At 37.1% G+C, this 19,042-nt stretch overlaps 2 protein-coding genes across 3 annotated transcripts; one reads left to right on the plus strand and one right to left on the minus strand.

The window, feature by feature from the left end:
• Positions 1-5,485: 5,485 nt before the first annotated feature.
• Positions 5,486-5,899, plus strand: LOC133857472 (uncharacterized). The gene has a single exon (XM_062292773.1). It carries the CDS (start codon positions 5,486-5,488, stop codon positions 5,897-5,899), a length of 414 nt encoding a protein of 137 aa, XP_062148757.1.
• An 862-nt stretch (positions 5,900-6,761) lies between these two features.
• LOC133877577 (vacuolar fusion protein CCZ1 homolog B-like) lies at positions 6,762-17,363 on the minus strand. Of its 2 annotated transcripts, XM_062315941.1 has the most exons (11): positions 17,165-17,363; positions 16,814-17,018; positions 16,605-16,698; positions 15,671-15,851; positions 15,534-15,572; positions 15,318-15,427; positions 13,954-14,049; positions 13,283-13,741; positions 9,958-10,113; positions 7,492-7,721; positions 6,762-7,059 (listed from the first exon to the last, which is right to left on the minus strand). In XM_062315941.1, the coding sequence occupies exons 2-11, from the start codon at positions 16,993-16,995 to the stop codon at positions 7,029-7,031; spliced, it is 1,578 nt and encodes a 525-aa protein (XP_062171925.1). In that variant the 5' UTR covers positions 16,996-17,018; positions 17,165-17,363; the 3' UTR covers positions 6,762-7,028. The 2 variants fall into 2 exon arrangements, with proteins under 2 accessions (XP_062171925.1, XP_062171934.1); XM_062315950.1 differs by lacking the exon at positions 15,534-15,572.
• Positions 17,364-19,042: the final 1,679 nt, after the last annotated feature.

Raw genomic sequence — 19,042 nt, forward strand, 5'->3', positions numbered from 1 at the left:
TGGACAGAGTCCCTGCTTTTCTTGTTCTCTCAACCCCATATTTATAGAGAAAGAAATAAAGAAACATGAGGTGTTTTCAAGAAACGCTACACTTGCCATGTTGGTCGACGACCTTGAGCATCTTGTCGATTAGCTTTCGAGCCTTCCGGCTATGTATCTCAACCCGGACGCTGGAGCTCTTGTCCATCTTCACGTACGGCTTCTTAGACTTCTTGAGCGCCCCCTTCACCTTCGCCTTTGTCAACTGTACCAAGCTCTCCAGCTAGTACGCCATCATTAGTATATATTTTTCTCTAAAAACTACAAAGCGCGCATTTATGTGAAATCTCTGAGGCTTTTGGATTCTTGGCCTGCGGAGAAAGAGATAGCTATGGATGGATTTTTGGCTTTGCTTTTGGTCAGTGGTGATCCCGGGTCTAAGAATTTCAGACTTTGTACAATGCTGGCTTTGGTCAAGTCTAAGACAAGATGAAAGACGTTGTCCATCAATGGCGGAACTACAGATTCGATATCTTTGTATTCATATATTATACTTTACTTCAACGCATATTCTCTTGTTTGATTTGCTGTAGGTTGGATCACCTTGGAGTGATGGAACAGAGGGGGTGACCCAATGTCCAATATTTCCTTAAGGTGCTTCTGGTTGGCACGGTACTCGTGCATGATCCAGTGGGTGTGCTCGCCCTTGGGAGCATGGCCTCTATAGAAAACCAACTTATCTAAGGCAACATAACAATCCAGTGGTGCTCTTAGTGTCTATTAGACTGGGTTTTCTCGATTGAGTATTGAGGTCGTTAGAGATGGAGATGGGTAGCAACAAGGAAGAAGATGATGACGTGGCCATTGTCAACAAGGATTCTTTTATTATTATTATTATTTTTGTTTGAGAATCGTTTAAAAACAGAGGCTGAGGGTAAAAGAGAAAGAAAAATTATTAAAACCGAACGTGATGCACACTGAGGCGTTGACCATTCGACTGACAAAAGGGGGGTAAAGGTAGAAAAATGGTAGTTATATGCTCTTTTTTGGTCGATGTGTCAGTTCATGGGGGCATGTTGACAAAGGGTGGAAGTTCATGGGGAAAATGTAATTACCCCTTAAATTTAAAGGATTAATTGTTTTAATAAAAAATATAAACTAGAGTGCCATTACAATTGTTTAGTGGAATCAATTGTAATTAAATAGTGACTGGAAGAGTCAGACCTATTTTAGCTAGTTTTTATTTTTCCTTTAAGTCCCTCATCAAACTGATTTAATTTAACCAGATCAGGCTTTTTATTTATTAGGCCAGTTGTTTTAATTTAATTAAAAACATGGGCTAGACAGAAATTGTGCGTCATCTTAAGAGGGAGATTGGGCTTTGAGATAAAACCCAAGCTCATAGGAATTACAATTGACGTATGGACCATGGAATTATTCCTTGGTCCCATGCGTCAATTCCAAGGAGTGAAAGGCTAGGGTTTTTCCTAGCCCTAGCCATCCACTACTAGAGAAGTTCTAGTTTCATTATAACTTCTGCTACAACTTGTCTCACATTGCTATAATCTCCATCTCTCCTAGTATTCAGAGCATATAAATATATATGTGCTTGTAGCTCTTTAGAAAATAAGCAACTAATATAGTTCTTTAGTTTTTAATAAGAACTAATAATCTTGAGTTAACTCTCGAGAATAAGTTTAAGTTTTGAAGAGCAAGTTGAGAGCTCACCCTCTTAGTTATCATCAATCATTGGTAAGAAGATCTGAATGTCTCATCACATGTTCTTCGTCTAGTAGCAAGGAGCTTAATCTTGCCCATAAAGCCAAGGACTAGTTGAATTCTTCAAGTAAGTATTCAATGCTTTGCAATTTATTTTAAAGGATTTGGGTTATCTCTCATTTCTCCTTTGTATCCAGGCTACACGCACTGATAAGGGCTTACATCTTAGCCAATCAAAATATATCACAAATTTGCCTGCTCGAGTTCACATGGATGGTGCCAAGCCTTCAAAATCGCCTTGAGCGATGGGTGTTAAATTGTCCAAGATTGATGGTGACCCACTCACTGATCCGTTCGAATACAGACATGTCATTGGTGCTTTAAACTATTGCACGCTAGCGAGATCGGAGATTGCTTTCTCTGTTAACCAGTTATGTCAAAATCTTCATGCTCCAACTTCCACTCATTTAGGCAGAGTTGAACATGGTCTTTTCTATACCAAAGGGAACCTTCAACTTACTGCACTTTGTGACTTTGATTGGGCTGGTAACCGAGATGATCGTTGCTCCTCATCTGGACTTACTGTTTTCTTGGACCCTGCCTTGTCTCATAGAGTGCCAAGAAGCAAGCAATTGTGGCTCGCTTTAGTACTGAAGCAAAATATTGATCTCTTGCCTTAACTACTACTGAGCTTTACTAGCTACGAATGCTTTTCCAAGAGATACAGATCCATTTACTTCATGTTCCTACCCTGTGGTGTGATAATGTGAGGCTCTAGCATCTAATTCTATTTATCATGCACGTACCAAGCATATAGAGGTACATTATCACTTTGTGCGTGAAAAAGTGGTCAACCAAGATATTGCAGTTAAGTATATTTCCACTGGTGATCAAATTGCTGATATTTTTACCAAAGGTTTATCCTCTCGTTTTGCTTACTTACGGTCCAACTTATGGTTATGCCTCCCATCTGCTTGCGGGGCCAGGGCTGCTAACATACAAGATCCGTTGCTAACTATGATGGTAAATCTCCACACATCTCCTCCTCATATCATGGCGTGTCCTTAAAAGATATTGCCTTACATATCTCCTCCAATCAAGCTCTCACACACAAGATTGCAGACTATGTTGGGAAACAATATATGGGTATTCAACCTACTTGTGGCACACTCACATTACAAAGAAAAAATACCACACCGTGCGGCACACTCATATCATGAAGGAAAGTTATCACACATAAATCATTCTTGTATAGCTAGTTAGATAAAGTTTGCCAACTATTACCTGGTATTTCCTTTTACTTCTCTCCTGACTTACATGCACATGTAGTTGTATAATACTGTGTGTATTCTTTGTAAACTCAAGTGAAATATTTTACTTCAATACATTATATTCCCTTTTCTTTTAAGAGGAGCACAATCGTGATGTCCAGCGAGGGAGATACCCAGCAAAGTAGGCTTTGTGGACACTGTATCTAAATCTTAAGGCCTTTATAGGCAAAAAGAGGACACCAACTATAGAGATCCAATAGGAAAGGAGAAGGGAAGTCGTGGATCTGTTGCATGAGCCAAAAAGGGGAGATGGCGTGTGCAACACACACGCGCTAAGGAGGTACATGGTACACATGTAGGGGCAGAGGACAGTAGCGGGTGCAACAGAGATCAGTGAAGGCAAAGGGATGGTGTGTGGGCAGTTGAGGGAAGGGGAGCACAATAGATCTAGCTTCTAAGTTGTAGACAAACAAAGGGGGAGAGAGAGAGAGAGAGGAGAAACTTCTTTCTTCTTTCCAATTGGCACCCACTATGAGCAATCAAGGCACTCATGAAGGGAAAGCTCTTTGTAGGGTTTTTTTTTTTTTCCTCAAAAGATATCCGTTCTTTATTCACTACTAAGAAATAGACACGGTTTTTTTTAAATAAAAAATAGAAATCTGTTTTTTAATTACATGGCTAGATAAAACACCACTCGTTTGTTTATTCTAATAGGCAAATGATATGTGCACACACTTTTTTGTAGACACTCACATTTGATGCGCGACTCATGCATGTGAGATGGGTCTCACATGCATGAGTCACACATCAAATGTGAATATGTGTACAATATATATACAAAAAAATGTGTACGAATAACACATCTCATTCTAATATAGGTCATTTACTAATAACTCCTCTCTCTCTCTCTCTCTCTCTCCCTCTCTCTCTCACATATACATATAAATATGTATTCACTTCTACATTCCATGATATCTAACCATGACAGGTGAATTTGTTTGAAGGAGGATTTCAACTTGTGAAGTATTTGACTACGTATACCTGATGGAGTCCCACATAGGACTTCACGTCCACACCAAGTTAACCCAAGTTACTTGGCTGTGGAAGTTGATACAAAGCCGACGCATGAGAGGGACACACGTGAAGATCATGGGCTGGGTTGCTGCCACTACTACAGCAATTGAGGCAAGTTGCTGCCACTACAAGAATTGAAGCAACGCGGGTAGTTGGGTTGCTGTCACTACAGCAGTAGAGTCCTTGTATAGGTAGTTGTTTGTTTATTATGTGGGTAGTTATATTTCTTAAGTTAAGACAAGAGAATGGGAGTAAGGTTTAGATTATTGAATATTGTATTAACATTTGCCATTGTGGTTTGTATTCAGCCCTAATTGGATTCATTATCTATCATCGTGGTCTCTCCTACCTGAAATGAGCTATCAAACCCCATCTCACGTCACTACCCAATATCGGGTACCTATCAATACCACTAGTGTTTTTGGCTCACTACGCATAAACTTCAAATTGCATGCACCGGGCACCATTGCCAAGGACTTGGAGCTTTTGGCAGGCAACCTCTTGAGTCTTTAATAGAATGTAGCATTGGTGGTTGGAGAAGTGGAGAAATAAGGAGCCGATGAAGGTTTTTGGTAGTTTCAGACAAACCATGGCGGAGGATCATATTTATTTTTTATTTTTTTTTGGGGGAAAAATCATATTTAACCCCTAAGTTTTCATCTTATTTGAATTTAGTCCTTACGTTTTCAATTTTAAGAATAAAGTCCTTAAGTTTTACTTAAGTTTGAAATTGATCCCTCTATTACTTTACGATCAAAGTTAACTATTTTCTATTTATCACGTGTGTCTCATTTGACACGTCAAAGTCTATCTCAGAGTTAAAGTTAATGATTTTTCCTCTAACGCTATAAATCTAAAAGATTACGATGACAAAAAATGATATGACATTGATATTAGGTGTTGATATGAACACTAGTATGTCAATTGAGACACACATGACATATAACAAATAGGGTTGACAATTTTTGACACGACCTGCGAACCCGACACAAAAATACAGGATTTGAGTTTGGGGTAATTGGGTTCGGGTCATAAATGGGTCAACCCAATTATGACCCGTTTATAATCGTGTCTGGTGGGTCAACCCGCGGGTGACCCGCCAAACACGATTACAACACGGTTAGATACATAATAAAAAAAATAAAAAAATAAATTCAGGAAACAGTGGAAACCTAGCCGGGCCTTTTCACTTTCACTCGCTGTCTTTTCGGGTGAAATACTCTCTCTGGAATAGCGATTTTTGCCATGTCAAACATACCCACATCACTCTCTGAAGTCTGCCTTGCCATCTTCCACCTCACCATGTCCATCGCCGACCCGTGGCCCTTTTTCTGAACACCACTGCACCCTCACGAAGCCCTTCTCCTTTCGGTGAAAACCCCATTTCGTTTCTCACAACAAAACACAGACATGAGAAAGATCAGAGGCATCAAGCTCGAAAAATGGCTGGTCTGGGCCTCCAAATGATTCCTTTGCAAAGTACGGGCCCGACCCGGATACCGCCAGATAAACCCGCTGTAGAGAAAGCCCAAGCCCATCTCGAAACTCATCACCTGGGGTCGGCGGTTGACAAACGAAGCGAGAAGTTGAGAACTCTGTGCTGTAGAAAACCCGGGTCGGGGGTTATGTACTCGTGGACTACGAGCCGTTGGATAGGGCGAAGAAGGTGGCGGCATCTGGCCATGTACGTGGAGCAACAAGACGGTGGCTTTCACAGAGTTTTGGTGCCCGTGATGTACTTTAACCATCCCCTGTTTGGTGAGCTTCTAAGGGAGGCTGAGGAGGAGTCTAGGCATCAGCACCAGGGCGGGATCACGATCCCCTGTCAACAGGTTACCCGGGTCGTGTTCAGGTAACTCGGTTGATATACGAGTCATGTTCTGGTTGAATTCTTGAACCCGATTAATAATCGAGTCGGGTTCGTGTTATACCCGATTATGTAATTGGCTTGGTCAGGTTGGCACGAATCCGACCTATAAACCCAAATTGCCAAGCCTAATAACAAACCATTCATTTTGTCCAAAAAAAAAGTGATAAAAACCAATGACTAAATTCAAATCTAGGTAAAACCTGCTTGACCATATTTTTTAAATTAAAAAACTAATGACTAAATTCAAATAAAAATAAATAAATAACTTAAGGAATAAATCGAATTTTTCGCTTTTTCTTTTATTATTTTTTATTTTTAAATTGAGAACGGGAAAGGGTTACAAAAGATGACGGAGATGTAGCTTAATTACAATGTTTTCTGACCGTTCATAACATAGGACGTGACATGTAGCGGGCACTGCCATCAAAGCCTACTGATTTTGTTGGCAAAAAGAACTGCGATGGAGACGTAACCCTCATCCATTTAATCAAGTTCTATTTTCCGTTGGATTCAAAAGTTGGAATTAAATTTGAACGTTAAAAAAAACTACAAAAAATCTCCTCCTAGTTTTTCTTTAGAGCACCTAAGCCAAGCTTAAACGAACTTATCCAAAATAACCTTTTCTTTATCCTCTTTAAATTCCAACGGAGGTCATACAATGGAAAATAAACCTGGTTTTCTTGTCTTTTTCTCTTTCCCATCAGAAGCATATTAGACCAGTGGGCTAGTTAATAGAAGATACCGGTCTCCAATTCCTTAAAACAACTTCCTCATTGCTCGTATTTGGTCCAAAACATCATTATGGCACCAAGAGAACCAACCTAACTCGCCAAAACTACTGCATAAAGTGACCAGTTAATCCATACCGTAGCGGCTCGTATAAGTGTCGAGTACAAACAGATTTACATTTTTAAAACGAAAAATAGAATACACGCAATCGAATGCCTTTTTTCTTCCTTTTCTAAAATATTTCCTTGTTACAAAATTATGCTGTGGAAGGATGCCTATAAAAGTGTCGGGGAAGAAAGAGGGAGGTATAAGCGAATGCTGACCGTGTTCATGCACTGCTAGCTTTTATTGCATGAATGCGAGTATAAGAAACCAAGAAATCTTCCCTAATCCAAAGAAAAAGCTCCATTGCAATACCTGCATAATTCAAAATCAAACAGATGATTATGATTTCTGTTGATTAAAGACACCTGGATTGATGAATACCAACAGGCATATTTTGATAATCAAGATCAAGTGTTGTTTCAATTGATAAGGAATCTAGCAACCAGTCTCAAATTAATCAGAGAGGACTACTTAACTCAAGAAATGTCTCAACCGACTCATAACAATTATAGAAATTCTCACTCAGGAATTTCCGCAAAGAAAAGATCTTTCTCCTTTTGCAGGGAAAAAAAAACTATTCAACCTAATAATTTGATTCTCATGAGATAATTTAGGTCAATCAAAACAGGTTGAAAGATTTCTTGAATTTAAACCAGCGCATGATATTCATGCTGCTTTATTTTTGTTTCTAGTTACCTTAAAAATAATTGATACGAAGGGAAGCATATGATAAAAATGGGCTACCTGTTACTGAACTTCTCAACAGCATCTGAGGCATAAAGAAGTGTTTCGTCGGCTTTCTCTAGAACCATATAAAGCTCCTTCCCTTTTGTAATCCGAGCAATAACCCAAGCATTATTTTTTGCTCTAATGCTTACTTCCATATCTTTCTCTAAACCTCCATTATCCCATTCCTTTTGGTGTTTTTCCAAATCAACCTTTTCTCTAACCTTACTCAAGGCAAGCAAAGATTCCTGAAACAATACAACACTTGAACTAAAGTGCTTGATGAAGGTTTAAAATCATATCACAATAAATCAGATGACCGGCAACAGGACATTTAAATAGACAAGTCAGCATCCACTATCTGAAATTAGGTCATCAATTTCCAGGCTCCAGCACTAACATTCGATCACACATGCAGAGCTAAATGTCTGACTAATATGCAAGACCTAGAGTTTGACCAAGAAAAAATTGTCGACAAACAATTTTAGATGCAATTACAGATTGGAACTAAATCAAAAGTCTATTCTGGCCAACGAGCCACCCTGTTTCAGATCAGTGACCACAAAATTTAGGCCCCAGGCAGTAGCAATGAGCCCTGCCAGCAAGGCACTGGAGGCCTCAATTCAGAGTCCATTTTCTTGCTAAAATCACTAACATTTGGCAATAACCTAGTATCACTTTTCATGCTCACTGACCAACATCTTGCGATCACATACCCAGAATAACAACAATAATAAGCAGGTCCACCAGTAAAATCAGTCCTAGACAACAGTGATAAGGCCCTTCAGCTTGACACTGAAGGCCTGAATATAAAAACAACACCAGTCCTCATGCTAACTCACATATATCTAGCATTTACACATCATCATAACCATCATTACTGTCATTAACATCACCACCACCATCTTCATTATACTTTGCTGACAATGTTTATGAAAATGATGACGATGACAAAGAAAATAAAAGAAAAGAAAAAATTCAAAGTTCCAAAGCAAATAAGAGTCTCTGCTTGGATCAAATCTGTAACCAAGTAAAAGATCATGAACATCCTTAGGAGACACCCGCATACCAAAGAGAAGAAAAGATCTCACAAAGATTTCTGTAGGCTGCCATCACCTTTTGATCCAAAAAGATATAATAAGACAAAAACCAACCATTATTTTTTTTTATATAAATATCAATGATTCATGTGGAAGCAAAGTTTGAAGAGGCAAATTTTAGCCCAGGAAACATCTTTACCCTGAAGCCCCATCAATTGTGTATCCGCCAAATTCCTTGACTATAACTAGAAAGGAAGACAACAAAGTAGCAGACACTCCTTGTCCTCACGCTACAGTAAATGATACGGTATTATGATGAGGAATCTGGCAAAAGTAAGTATGTAGAACCAAAAACAAGATAGTGAAAAGACAGCACTCTTAACCCTTCAGAAACTTTATTTGGGTGGCATAACAGGTAGGATTGCCAGCTATAGCCAACCACTGATTGCATGCCTTTTGATTTATGTTTTGGGCATCTAGCTTGTTTCACCAGGGTCAATAATGAACCAACTCATGCTAAGGAGTTGCAGAAGCCATAAATAGTCCAGAGCAGATTAATAATTTACGGAGTAAGGCACGTCAAACACATGAATTACTTAAAGCCTCAACTTGTTACCAAGTTCAAGTAAGAGCTATGTTCCCCTGATAAATATTTTTGCTTAATCTCTGCTCCAGTTATCTCCAGTTACTAAAGGAGACCATTTTTGCAAAATCATATAATAACATTCAAATAATTATGCAGTTGCCACTCAGATTTAAATGGCATTTAGAATTGTGGTATATTTTAAGTTATCCAGTTAACAAGAAAAAAGCTTATTGGACATTCACCTTACAGTTTGATGGCTGCGATTCACTCATGAGCCATAAAATGCTAAGCCTCAAGATATTTCTACCCGTAGTCACATAATCCTTTACTCATAAACACAGAACTTCGAAAATGCAAAATGAAATTATAAGAAATAGAAGTGAGAAAGTGTTAGGTCATCAACATTCTCAAAAAGATAAAACCAAGTGGTCTCACAAACCAATAGGTGAAATACAACTGCATATCTCAGCTCAACATCATCATAATTTACCATTTACAATGTGTTCATAATTAACCACTTAGTAATGAGGTTGTTCTTCAAAAATCATTCATTAACAAAATTCAATTTATAGGCTTCCTCAAGGAAAGAATAGGACACATTAGAACAATTTCATCTTAACCTAAACTATCACCCAGTGAGACTAATTCTAATCAGATAAGGATAAAAGGGAAAAATATCAGGTAAATTTGTTGCACTTCCCACCCTAAAAGAATAAGAAATGAAATACAACTATGAAAAGGAAAACACACACACCAACTCACACCCCAAACAAATAATCATCAGTGTAAGTTTTATGCCAAAGAAAAGGACCAAACATGCTTGCTCTCACCATGCTAAACTATGCTGGGATGCTTTACCTTTGTCAGGGTTGTAACCTTTCCTGGTGGAGAAGCTCTGGATACATTTCTGTCACCATCTACCAGTAAATATCGATACCCACTGACATGATAAGCATTCTCACCACCCCATCCTTTTGAAAGTTTCTCTTCAACTTTCAACATCTTAAGTGAAGCCTGACAGATTCAGCAAGAAAGAACATAAGATTCAACCAATAGATAGACATGCTTCTAGTCTCTGGGTGCAATATATTGGTTAACTGATTTTCAAAAAATCTTAGAGCTTAAGGGAAACGGGGCCAACACTGTATATGAACCCACCCGGTACAACACCACCCCCCCCCCCCTCTCTTCCCATCTTTTTCATGTACAGTGCTAAAGCCAGAAAGCTGCAAATATATGAGTATAAAGCAGGCAATTATCAATATCTTTTAATCAAACAATACGATCAACATCCAGTAGCAGCTCTGGAAATGAACGTCTAATAACAAACTGAAGTGAAAGGTCACTTAATCCAGATGAAGGATTAGCTGAGAAACATGCTTTTCTTTTATACTCACTGCATGTATTGACCTTGGTATTACTTGTCACTCCTTGGGAAGGGCACAAATCAGAATAGGAAAAAAAAAAAAAAAAAAGTATCGTATGCAATGCAACCTTATTTTCAGTCTTGTCTTTCCATGATTGGCCTTCTACAATGACGTTCTAAGAGAAAAGTATTATTTGGAGGCAAGGAGCAACCCTAGTACACAGAAAGTCTATGAGAGAAAACCACTTTAATGAGAAAAAGAACAAAAAACTACAAAATCAGAAAAATTAGAAAATTGTGAGATATTATATGCCATGCCCCTATCCATGTATAAAGCGATTTGACCAACATATTCTTTAGTTTTACCACCGAAATTTTGTGATTGTCAAAACATCTTGCATTCTACTCTCTCCATATACACTACATTAAGCATAAAAGGGACATCCTCCAAACGTCCAAAACAGATCGATTCTATTGCCACTTCTAGGCATGACCCATTCTACTCCGAAAAGGCTAAAAATCGAAGTCCATAGTTCTCTTGCCACTTCACAATGGAGAAGAAGATGATCTATGAATTCCCCACTCTTTTTACACATGCTACACCAATTCACAACCATGACTTTTTCTCTTTCTCAAGTTATCCAAAATCAGAATCTTCCTAAGAGCCACTATCTGTACAAAGAAACTCGCTCTCGATGGAACATTGACTCTCCAAATAGTCTTCCATGGAAATGGTGAACTAGTCAGAATGGATAACCTTTGATAAAACGATTGTACTTCAAACTTCTGCCTCTTGGATGGTATCCACTAAATACTATCCGCCCCACCTTGTCTCATTCTAAGAGAGTACAACACATTAAAAACTCAATCACCAATTCTACCTCCCAATCATGCACAGGTTTGATAAAAGATAAATTCCACTGATAATTTCCATTAAAAAACTGCAAATGATCCACCACCCATGCCTCCTTACATCAAGCAATACTAAACAACTCCATAAATGACTCCTTCAATGGTTGTTCCCCACATCATAAATCATGCTAGAACCATATCTTAGTACCCTCCTAATATGTTTCCACTCCAACTCCAAAAGGTCCCATTACCTCCTTAGAACACCAACCTCCACTCATACTACCAAATTTTGCTTTCACCACCGATCTCTACAAAGCCTCCCTCTCTGTAGCAAGATGCCATAACCATTTACCCAGAAGAGCTTGGTTAAACTAAATCAAATTTCTTACCCCCAAACCACCCATTTGCTTTGGGGAACAAATCTTTGACCAATTTACTAATTGAAACTTAACCTCATCATTTATACCTCCCCATACAATATCTTACTGAAATTTTCTAGCCTTTTAGCCACAACAATCGGAATGGGGAATAGAGACAAATTGTATGTTAGCAGATTGGACAAAGTGTTTTTAATCAAAGTCAACCTACCTCCCTAGGACAAATACAACTCTTTCAACCAACCAAACGCATTTCCATTTTTTCTACAATGCCACTTCATATAGAAGCAGCTATTTTTTTTATAAGATGAGCAATAGAAGTAGATTTATAAGATGCTCCTAATGGAATACCCAAATACTTCATTAGTAGCCTAGCTACGCTACACCCAAATATATTAGCTAAACTATCTACATCAACCACTTCACCAACCAGAATAATCTCTAATTTAGATAGATTAATCTTTAACCTCGACACCGCTAACAACTTGATAGATAAAAAACTTGATACTTTGACTTTTGAAATGTACACTCATTTTGGGACAAGCAAAAAAGAAAGGAAGGAAAAGAAATATATATTAGGACAATAATTTTTGGACAGAGGGAGTAATATTTCTACCCACTATTGGTATTTTGGTTCTATATCATTCTTTATTCAAAGAATGGTTGAGGGCTCAAGAGCCATAACTCCCTATTCACTTTCGCATTTCCAATTTTTTCACTCACTCTTGTTCTTTTCTGTCTCGTGTTCAGTTATTCACTCAACTGTGTTTATGTATATGACTTAGCCATTCCCTCAAAATGATGCTTACATATGAAACCCAAAATTATGAAGATTGTAGTGAAATAAACCCCATGACCTAAATTTACAATCAAATTATTGGAGAACACTATTATCAGAACTTCCTCAGCAAGTGAAAACATTTCAATTCACTGTCAAGAGTTAACAGTCAAGCTCATTCTAGATAAATTCAATTCTCCACACAGTGCACATAAATTACAATTCTGAGTAATTCAGTATCATTCTTTCTTTAAACCTACTTTGTGAATGCTAAACAACATTTTCCTCTTTGTATTCAAGATGTCAAATAAGCAGGTAAAACTGATGAGATGATTGGATTTATAATGTTGGATGTTGTTTTTAAGTTTTTTACGTCTTTGACAAATAATAAGAAATTTATTAAGAGCTGAATGCTTTTCTGTTGCTTATACTTCCAATGGTTGCTTATTTCTACTAGGAGTCTTTATATTCAATCAACCTAGAATAACCCTAATAGGTCGGGAAAAAGGGTGGGTGTAATTGTTTGTCTGCTGGACCTTCCTATGTAAACAAATAAATACCTAGTGAAACAAAGTGCTAATGAAGAGGTTGACAGCTCTAAAGACGCAAGGTTCTAACTAAACAAATAAAAAACATTTTAACAACAATGTAGCATGATTAAGAAAAGTATCAGTATATCAGTCAAAGGATAATGACCCCAAAAAGTTAGGGTCATAATTAAATCATGAGACTGTTTAAAACAAGAATAAAAAGGGGAATGAGCTCAGCAGAGACAAAATTATATTTCATAAAAACGGTTAGGGGACTAACATTTTCAAGAACATGCTGCTTCAACAATGAAACACCGTGCTCCCCATTAAGAATGGAGACAACAGGAACAAGAAGGATTAAGGTAAGACTCCTATACTGATAGGCACAGAGATACATTCTCTCCTCTGTCTGCTGAAGCCAAACAGTTGGGGTGCCAGAAGTTGAACTACCAGCCTCTGCACCCCATATGTCAGTGACAAGAAAACCGTCTTTGCCTTTGGACCACCTGTCTTGCTGTAAGGGTCTTGCAACATAATAGCTGCTATCTCCACAAGGGGAGGTATCTTGTAAACCATAAACTTGTTCTGAAACAGAAGCTGAGTGGGACAACATTGAGCCAGGGGCAACATGAGATGCTGTACTTCCTTTGCGCAAATAGGACCAGGAACTTACTCCAGAGGATAGAGCACGAGGTGTCAACCTTAGAACAGCATATGTAAATAAATTTATGGTGTCAACCTGGAAAAAAAATAAAAAAAAATAAAAAAATTAATAATGAAGGTTAGAGCAGGAAACCAAATTCTTTCACAAATGATCCCTATAAGAATCCTCTCAACTGGAATGTTGTTCAGTTATTGAGCATCTTGTCAGCTCTATTGATTGAAATCAATGGTATTATATAACATCAATATGAAAAGCATCAACATCAAATGGGACTTGAATATCCATACAGGAGAAAGTGTAGTGGACACTAGCAGGTCCTGAAATAAAATCAGCGAGTAGCATGGTGTGTTCCCAGCACAAGATTCTAGCACCTTGACAAGTGACTGCAAAATATGATGAAATCATTAGAAATAGGTCAATATGACATTTGAATGAAAAATCAATTAATAAGCAAAAATTTTCATTTCATCATCATCATCTTTTGTGTCAATCTCAATGAAGTAAAAGAAAAATGAAACATAGTAAGTGTTTTAAATCCCTCCTTTCAGAAGAATTTGGTTGGTAGTTTATACCAGATTAATCTTAAATCAGTAAAGCTGCATAAAGACAAACAACATCATAATAATTGACTATTTGGTGTAACGGCCCTAAAGTTTAAACAAATCTTTTTTTGATAATTTTAAACAAATCTTCAATTAATATCTAAAAATAATTGAACAATCATACACGAGATCAGCCACAAATAATTCTCTTTTCCCCTTAATCCAAAGATGCTAACTTTACTTTATTCTTCCAGGTGAATGAAAGCTCAATCTCAGAAATACAAGGTAGTCCAGTACACTCCTATAATGTGTTCTAAGAAAATGCTAGTCTTCATGGATACAAATATATATTTAAGCAAGAGAATGAGGTTTAAACATTAAGTAGCACTACGATTCTTGGAAGGCATTTTAATTCAATGATTCGTTACTTCAAATCTCAAGAGATAATTTCAATAACCAACCAAATTGGTTATGACTTGATCCAAGTAGAAACAAAGAATCTGGTGTCACTTTGCTTAACTTGAACAATTAGTATCTGGTAGATGAGATACAATGGGAACAGATTTAAGCATATACGCTTAAATAATACAGATCATCGAAGGTAGTATAAATCGGTCAAACTACTGGGAGTTTTGATGGTGGTGCTGAAAATAATGATGATGAGTGCAACAATAATGAAGAGAATTATTCCAATAGATTAAATACTGAACCAAATTCAATGCTTCTCACTATTCATAAGGAAAAATTGACGCCACACCAGTATTTTTCAGTTAATATATAGAACAGATCATAAAACCAACAACTGCAAATTGTATGGCCCTTCATCCAGACGGACTCTCATTTGTAAACAGATGGAAACCATTCAACCACACATAAAAATATCACTTAAAAAGAATTCAACATACCAGAAAACAAAAATTCATGAAAAAAAATGCATCATAACAGAAAACAAAATTTCATGAAGAGAGAGAGAGAGAGAGAGAGAGAGAGAATTAGTCTAGGCAAAGTAAAACTCCTGAAGCTTTAAACAAAAAAATTCTAGCTTAATCATGAAGAAGCATAGGAATTTCACTTGCATATCTCTAATGAACATAGTTTTAAACACAAACCTGAACTTCAATTGCAGCCTCCCGACTTACAGTCAGCATCTGCACAGTTCCACGCTCCTTTAAACAGTCACGGAATGATGGTAACAGGAGTTTCTTGCCAAAAAGAAAATCTGCCTCAAAGAGAAAAGTTACAAGGTATGAGATATGGCAACTTCAGCATTACGTGGGTAGTAGAAATCCAATGGAGAGCATTTGATACAGCAACTTCAGCATTACCCCAGCAGCAATTATCCAATCGGGACCGCTTTTGACATGCTGACAATTAGTGACTTACAATGAAATATTTTGAACCGTAGACAAAAGAAATTTAGATTTAGGTTAATTTAGTAGGCGTATGATTGCATGATGATTACCTCTTAGATAATCCATGATGAAAGGGTATAAATGAGATCGAATTAATCCTCCAGCAGGTTCTTTCTCAAGCAATGCTCTTATGGATCCATAAAACATTAGAAAAAGAGAGTGAACTTCTTTAAGAACCTTTTGCAATGCATCAATCCGCCATATAGCTTCTGACTCATTTTTCTCCACTACCTTCAGTAAAACAGAGCATAACTTAGAAGTACTTTCTAGAAAATACACAGAACTTATAAACTTATATTTTTCTTTGTTAGAAAATTTCTGATTAAGGAAATTTCAGAAAGGATAACAGAATATGGTATACATGTATAAACGAGAGAGAGAGAGAGAGAGAGAGAGAGAAGTCATTCTACCACCGAATGTGATTCATTCCCTCAAAGGCACAAGGATAAGAGACAAATCTTTCATGATACAGAGGAAAGATGCCACATACATGCTAACAACGGAACATTTCCTAGGGAAAAATAACAGTATAAGCACCTTAAGGTAACTCAAGCTCTATTTTCCATAAATATCAAACAATTTATACTATGCCGTAAGACAGCATATTATACTAGATATATGGTTCAAAGCCTTAGATTTGAGTGCAAATAATAAGCAACTAAAAGGGAATTAAATGGATGTAATTTAAAATCGATTTCCCTAATAAAAAGGACAAGCCTACAATTTGGGATGCAGAAAATTTAAATACAAGGAGGCAGGGAAAGACCATAACAGATCTGCAATTGAACATATAGCATATCACCATCTATACATTTTCTTTTTATTGGTAAGTTAAGATGCATATTACCATCAATCTATGATGATATTAAATAATTTCTCAAGCCATAAAGTAGATATGATAATATTTTTATTTTATTTTTCACATAAACAACCAAAGAAAGTAGAAAAAAGAATAAAAAGTAGAAGACAAAAGAGGTAGTTTACCATAACCATCCAGATATCGGGTTCTGCCTCATAAAAAACATGAGAGTGCCTCTCTGCCTCTATTACCTCACAAGCAGCCTCTGGAGAGAAAATTCTGTGTAAAAAAGAAATGTGTTGACTTTAAATTACCAGCAAGAATGGAAAATTCTAGCAATTGAAGCAACCCACTTGGTTGAGCTTTGTGAAACAAAGGGAGTAGTAAGTCAAACCTTGTAAACGTTATAAGTCCTTCACTCAGCCCTATCACCGAAAGCTGTGTTGAAAAGGGCAAATGAGCAGGAAAGAAAAACAAAATCTTGTCCAGCTCCTGCCCTTCTTGTTGTCCCCTTCTCAAATCAAATATGCAAAATTTGATGGCTTCAGTGGCAGTGGTAGCAGATGACAGTCCCATTCTTTCTTACACAATTCATAAACCTTGAGAGGAACACAAAAAAGCATCACAAAGAATTTCTTACATTTGTAACCGACCGTAAAAATCAATTCCTTCCATAACACACTGCATCTCCTCCTAGAAAACTCAAATCACGAATGCAAAAGTTGAGCGAGATTACGAGCATTACCACTATTCTGAGAGCTCACTGTTAGGGCTCTCGGTTTGAGATTTTGCAGATTTGGAAGAGAAGGCCCGGATTCCAATTCCAAAGCTTCTTCTTGTGCAAACAAGAATTCCAATGGAAGACGCGAATAAATTTATGCAACTTATGGGAACAAAAAGCCCTATTCTTCTCTGCTTACGTTGGCATTGGAGGGGAATTTGATGCGAGAAAAGAATTTTCCGAAACTTTGAATAGTAGGTGGGAAGCTCAGATTCGGGATCCACTGTGGGACCAGAGATGGTGGGCTTCTATTGAATCGACGGTGATTAAGGGAGCTGTGAATGACAAAAAGGTCACGGCCAGTTCCGATGTAATTCTCCAACTCTTTTTTTGTTTTTTTTTTTTCCAATTTTTTTTTTTTTTTTGGTTATATACCGTACAGCATTACTGTAAGCTAACTTTCTAAACTCCTACAGTTCTAACTTTTAAGAATAGTACGGAAGCCGAGATATAGGAATATGCTTTTATTACAAGGAAGATAACTATTTGACATGAAATTATCTTAAGTGTTGTAAAATTAAAAAAAAATAACCAGAAAAAAGATTGAAATATGTGAAATTAATTATTCGGGAACTATGTATGATTCTTTTATATTATTGTGTATTACTATATACACCTCAACACTCCATTTTATAGACATGAAATCATAATGAGAGGTTAAAGAATATGAAAAGGTAATACATTAATTGAAATGCTACACCAATGTATTACATGAATGTTATGAAATTCTAAAAGATGACATGAATTTGTAGAATTCTAAGAGATAAAACTAAATGGTCATCCACCAAATGCATGAATGCATTCATAACACTCCCCCTTGGATGACCATACGCTAAGAATATGCCTTATTAAAAACCTTGCCAAAGAAAACCCAGTGGCAAAAAACTTGTAGCGAAAGAAAAATAGTACATTATTCTTGTGTGCCATCGTATGCTTTAGGACTACCTCATTAAAACCTTGCAAATGAAAACCCAGTGGGAAAAACCTTAGTGTAGGAAAAAGAGTACAATCAGCATAATCATTTTACTCCCCTTCATTAGGATGAAGAGCTTCAATTGTTTATGATGAAAGATCCTTGAGTCGGTGCATTCCAATATTATTCACTAACTTCTTAAATGTTACAGTTGGTAATGTTTTGGTAAATAAATCTGCCAAATTGTCACTTGATCGTATCTCCTTCACATCAATATCACCGCTCTTCTGGAGCTCATGTGCATAAAAGAATTTCGGTGAAATGTGTTTTGTTCTATCACCCTTAATGTATCCTCCTCTGATCTGTGTGATACAAGTAGCATTATCTTCGTATAATATTGTTGGACTATCTTTGATTGTTGATAAACCACAATTTTCTCGAATGTGTTGAATTATTAATCTTAGCCATATACATTCCCGACTTGCTTCATGAATTGCAATAATCTCTGAGTGATTTGAAGATGTAGCAACAAGTATTTGTTTGACAGATCTCCATGAAATAGCAGTATTTCCACATGTAAATAGATATCCTGTTTGAGATCTACCTTTATGCGGATCAGAAAGAAAACCCGCATCTGCATATCCAACTAATTGTGAATTTGAACATTTTGGATAAAATAATTCCATGTCAGTTGTGCCACGAAGATAACGTAGAACATGTTTGACCCCATTCCAATGCCTTTGAGTTGGTGCAGAACTGTATCTTGCTAGTAAATTAACTGAAAATGCTATATCAAGTCGTGTGCAATTTGCAAGATACATGAGTGCGCCAATTGCACTAAGATATGGTACTTCTGGACCAAGAATTTCTTCGTCATCTTCTCGAGGGCGAAAAGGGTCTTTTTTCACATCAAGTGAACGACCAACCAT

Source organism: Alnus glutinosa, chromosome 1 (assembly GCF_958979055.1).
Source record: "Alnus glutinosa chromosome 1, dhAlnGlut1.1, whole genome shotgun sequence".
NCBI lineage: Eukaryota > Viridiplantae > Streptophyta > Magnoliopsida > Fagales > Betulaceae > Alnus > Alnus glutinosa.

Bases quoted from the DNA above. Each gene is read 5' to 3' on its own strand.
- LOC133877577 (XM_062315941.1), bottom strand. From the start codon at position 16,995: ATGGGACTGTCATCTGCTACCACTGCCACTGAAGCCATCAAATTTTGC. The intron at 16,699-16,813 runs GTTTGACTTACT...TTTTTTACACAG, and splicing joins GGACTTATAACGTTTACAAG to AATTTTCTCTCCAGAGGCTG. The intron at 15,852-16,604 runs GTAAACTACCTC...GTTTTACTGAAG, and splicing joins CCGATATCTGGATGGTTATG to GTAGTGGAGAAAAATGAGTC.
- LOC133857472 (XM_062292773.1), top strand. From the start codon at position 5,486: ATGGCTGGTCTGGGCCTCCAAATGATTCCTTTGCAAAGTACGGGCCCG.